Source organism: Magnolia sinica, chromosome 17 (assembly GCF_029962835.1).
Source record: "Magnolia sinica isolate HGM2019 chromosome 17, MsV1, whole genome shotgun sequence".
NCBI classification, from domain to species: domain Eukaryota; kingdom Viridiplantae; phylum Streptophyta; class Magnoliopsida; order Magnoliales; family Magnoliaceae; genus Magnolia; species Magnolia sinica.
Genome location: NC_080589.1, coordinates 73,571,450 through 73,574,549, shown reverse-complemented (window position 1 = coordinate 73,574,549; position 3,100 = coordinate 73,571,450). Strand labels below are relative to the sequence as shown.

The 3,100-nt window shown below is 40.4% G+C and overlaps 1 protein-coding gene across 1 annotated transcript; it reads right to left on the bottom strand.

The window, feature by feature from the left end:
• Positions 1–248: 248 nt before the first annotated feature.
• LOC131231250 (dof zinc finger protein 4-like) lies at positions 249–2,496 on the bottom strand. Its single transcript, XM_058227382.1, has 2 exons — positions 2,108–2,496; positions 249–1,375 (listed from the first exon to the last, which is right to left on the bottom strand). The coding sequence occupies exons 1-2, from the start codon at positions 2,156–2,158 to the stop codon at positions 602–604; spliced, it is 825 nt and encodes a 274-aa protein (XP_058083365.1). The 5' UTR covers positions 2,159–2,496; the 3' UTR covers positions 249–601.
• Positions 2,497–3,100: the final 604 nt, after the last annotated feature.

Genomic DNA, 3,100 nt, shown 5'->3' with positions numbered 1-3,100 from the left:
ACCTCAACAAAACCCCCCAGGCCCCAATTTTTACTTTCATCCAAAACTTTGGTGTGCTGTGAAAAATGAAAATAATATATATATATATATATATATATATATAAAAGCAGTATTACGCCTAACTCTTCATTGTTTGAATTCGTGGCATTTCTGTTGTTAGACTTAGATTTTTTTTGCCTTCTTTTGACCGAATTTCTTATATATCGGGACTGATTTAAACATGAACCTGTTGACAGGGGAAGAGAGAGAAAAAGCATACGAACGACATGAAATATCATATTTACAGTACAAACACACTAAGAATCGGTCCCAAGATCCTAACGAAACCCACCTCTCTATCCTATTCTCCCGTAAAATCCTATTCCTACCCTTTTACATGATCAGTAGAAGATGCCCCCATAATCTTTCTTTTGACGCCTCAACCCCAAACCGCGAGAGTCTTTTCTGTCCACCTTTCTCTGTAACAGCAGAGTAACAACGACCACAACCACAACTATAACAAAATAACATGGTGATAAAGATGAAGAAAGAAACTGACATTATAACTGCTGAAAATGATTAGATTGCTTGTCTTGTATCGTCTTCAGATTTCAGCTTGGCATCAGTAGAGCCCAAGTTCGTCCCAATTCCAGTAGCTACCAGACTCCATGTAATTGCTTGTGGTGATTGGTGATGATACTGCAGCTATTGTTGTTGTTGTTGTTGTCATAGATGAGGGCAACAGAAGACTACTCTCTGTGCTATTCTCAAAGATTGCATCTTTGGTGGCATCGGCAGTGTAGTTATAGAGATGGGATTGCTCGAACAAAGAGGAAGAAAAAACGTTGTCATAGGGGCTTATGTCTGTGAAGAGTGGCAACTGGGGCATTAGAGGGAAAGAAGGGAGTGAACCCACCAACCTGCTGCTGCTGCTGCTATTGCTGTTGCTGTTATTGACAAAATCAGGTTGTGGCAGTGGTGTGTGCAGGGCTCGGTACAGAATTTCAGAGATGTTCTTCTGATCTACATGGGCAGTAGGTGGTTGTTGTTGCTGTGGCCGCTGTTGGTGCTGACTAACCATGTTGGTGTTGGTATTGGTGGTGGTGGTGGTGGTGGCATTGGTGTTTTGGTGGGAGGTGGTGGCAGCGGTTTTGAGGCGCTTGTTCTTGCGTCCCCCACCAACAGGGACGTTACGGAGGGTGCCGCCTTTGGTCCAGTGCCTCCTACAGGACTTGCAAAAATGGCGTGGCTGGGATCGGTTGTAGTTGTTGTAGTAGCAGAACTTGGTGTTGGTTGAATGGCACCTCGGACACTCCAAGGGCGGTGTTTGCTGCTGGTGCTGCCTTGCTTGTGATGGCTTGGGGGGCTCCGAGCTTCCATTTTGCAACAGCAAGTTCTGCATTGGAATAAAATAACAGCAGCACAAATCCAACCTTTTTTCAGCTTCCTATTCTATTATCTATTAATCAAAGAGGAGTATGAAAAATGAACTGGGACTTGGATGGGATTGAAAATTTTAAAAAAGAAAGAAAGAAAGAAAGTAAAAAAACAGAGTGTGAGCATGTGAAACTCTGGGTGTGTGAATTGCGGAAGTGATACTATGTAAGGAAGGTGGATATATTTCATTTGATCCACTTCATTCAATCAATAGCTTTTATTTTAATTTTGATAATTATTTTAAGTAAAAAAAGAGGAAGCAATAATCAATACCCAAAACAGCATTCTGCTGCAAATCATGAGGGAGGTGAAATTAAACACCAAAATTCAATCTTTTTTAAAAAATATTTCCTATCTATGAATGGTAGAGTGAGAAGAATTTTCTTTTTCTTTTTTCTTTTTTTACTTGTTATTTGAATCTTCAAGAATTGGTGGAGTAACTGTCGTTGGGAGACAGTAGACTCCCCTGAATGTTTTCTACCGTCTCTGTTGAATTGGGTTTTGCTGCCTCTGTCTGTACAATCTTCTAGCGAATAAAAGAAAGTTTATTTCATTTTAGTTTTGGAACATTGAATACGTTTATTTCGAAATACCAAAGAAAACCCAGAAAATAGCTAGAAAGGCAGAACACCAACATCTTTAAAAGAAGAAGGAAAAGGGGGGGAAAAGAGAGAAGAAGAGAGTCAAGTACCTGCATCCAATCCAAGCTGTCGCTACAAACTTGCTTAGAACTGAGACCCATTTATGTTTTGATGAGATAGTTGAATTAGCCCTTTGAAGGAGGGAAAAATAGAAGGAAAATGAGCTTCTTCAATTTCACCCAAACGTTGAATCCTTCCCACTCCCAACCTTCTTCTCCTTTTATCGACTGAGAAACTGAGATGGGCGCTTGGCACTTGGGCTCCCCAACATATGCAAGCATGTCTATCTCTCCCAATACCTAACTGTATGCCTATATCGATATAACAGACAGAGAGAGAGATTGTGATGGGGAGAGAGAGAGAGTGTGTTGAAATGGCAGTACGACCAGTGTTCGACTCTCTGTTGGAAAATTGGAACTGCTCTCTGTCCGTCCCCTGAGATTTTAGAGTACTGACAAGATTTTATTTATAGAGAGGGAGAAGAGGTGGCGATACTTAGGCGCGAAGGTGTTAGATTGCTGGAATATGGTCCACCCCAACCCCAGCCCCTTCCTGACACGTGCTTCTCACTTCTTACCATTCTTTTTACTCCACACGTGTCACATCTGTCTGTGGATCTTAGCCGTCCACCTAACCTAATTCCTGTTGTGAGTGGATGGCGTCTGTTTCAATATCTTAAAAGGAAATCAATCTGTGATTATTTAACACACACACACATTCTCCCTCTCTCTCTCTCTCTCTGAATATATGACTACAGCTTTTCGGGCCAACGACGACATTTTCGAATATTCAACAAAAGGGTGTATGGTTGAAAATTTTGTTAAATGCCGCCCATCTTTTGAGTAATTCAACCGAGACCCACGGTGACAACAGCAAATGATTAAATAAATAGCTAAATGACTGTAAATGGTTAGTGATTATTTACTCTTTTAATTGGTATGATAACATTGTTGATTGAAATGATGGATTTGCTACATTATTTATCTTACCCCGAAATCACTCGTAAAATTAGTAATTTTATAATATCAAAATATAAAGAATAC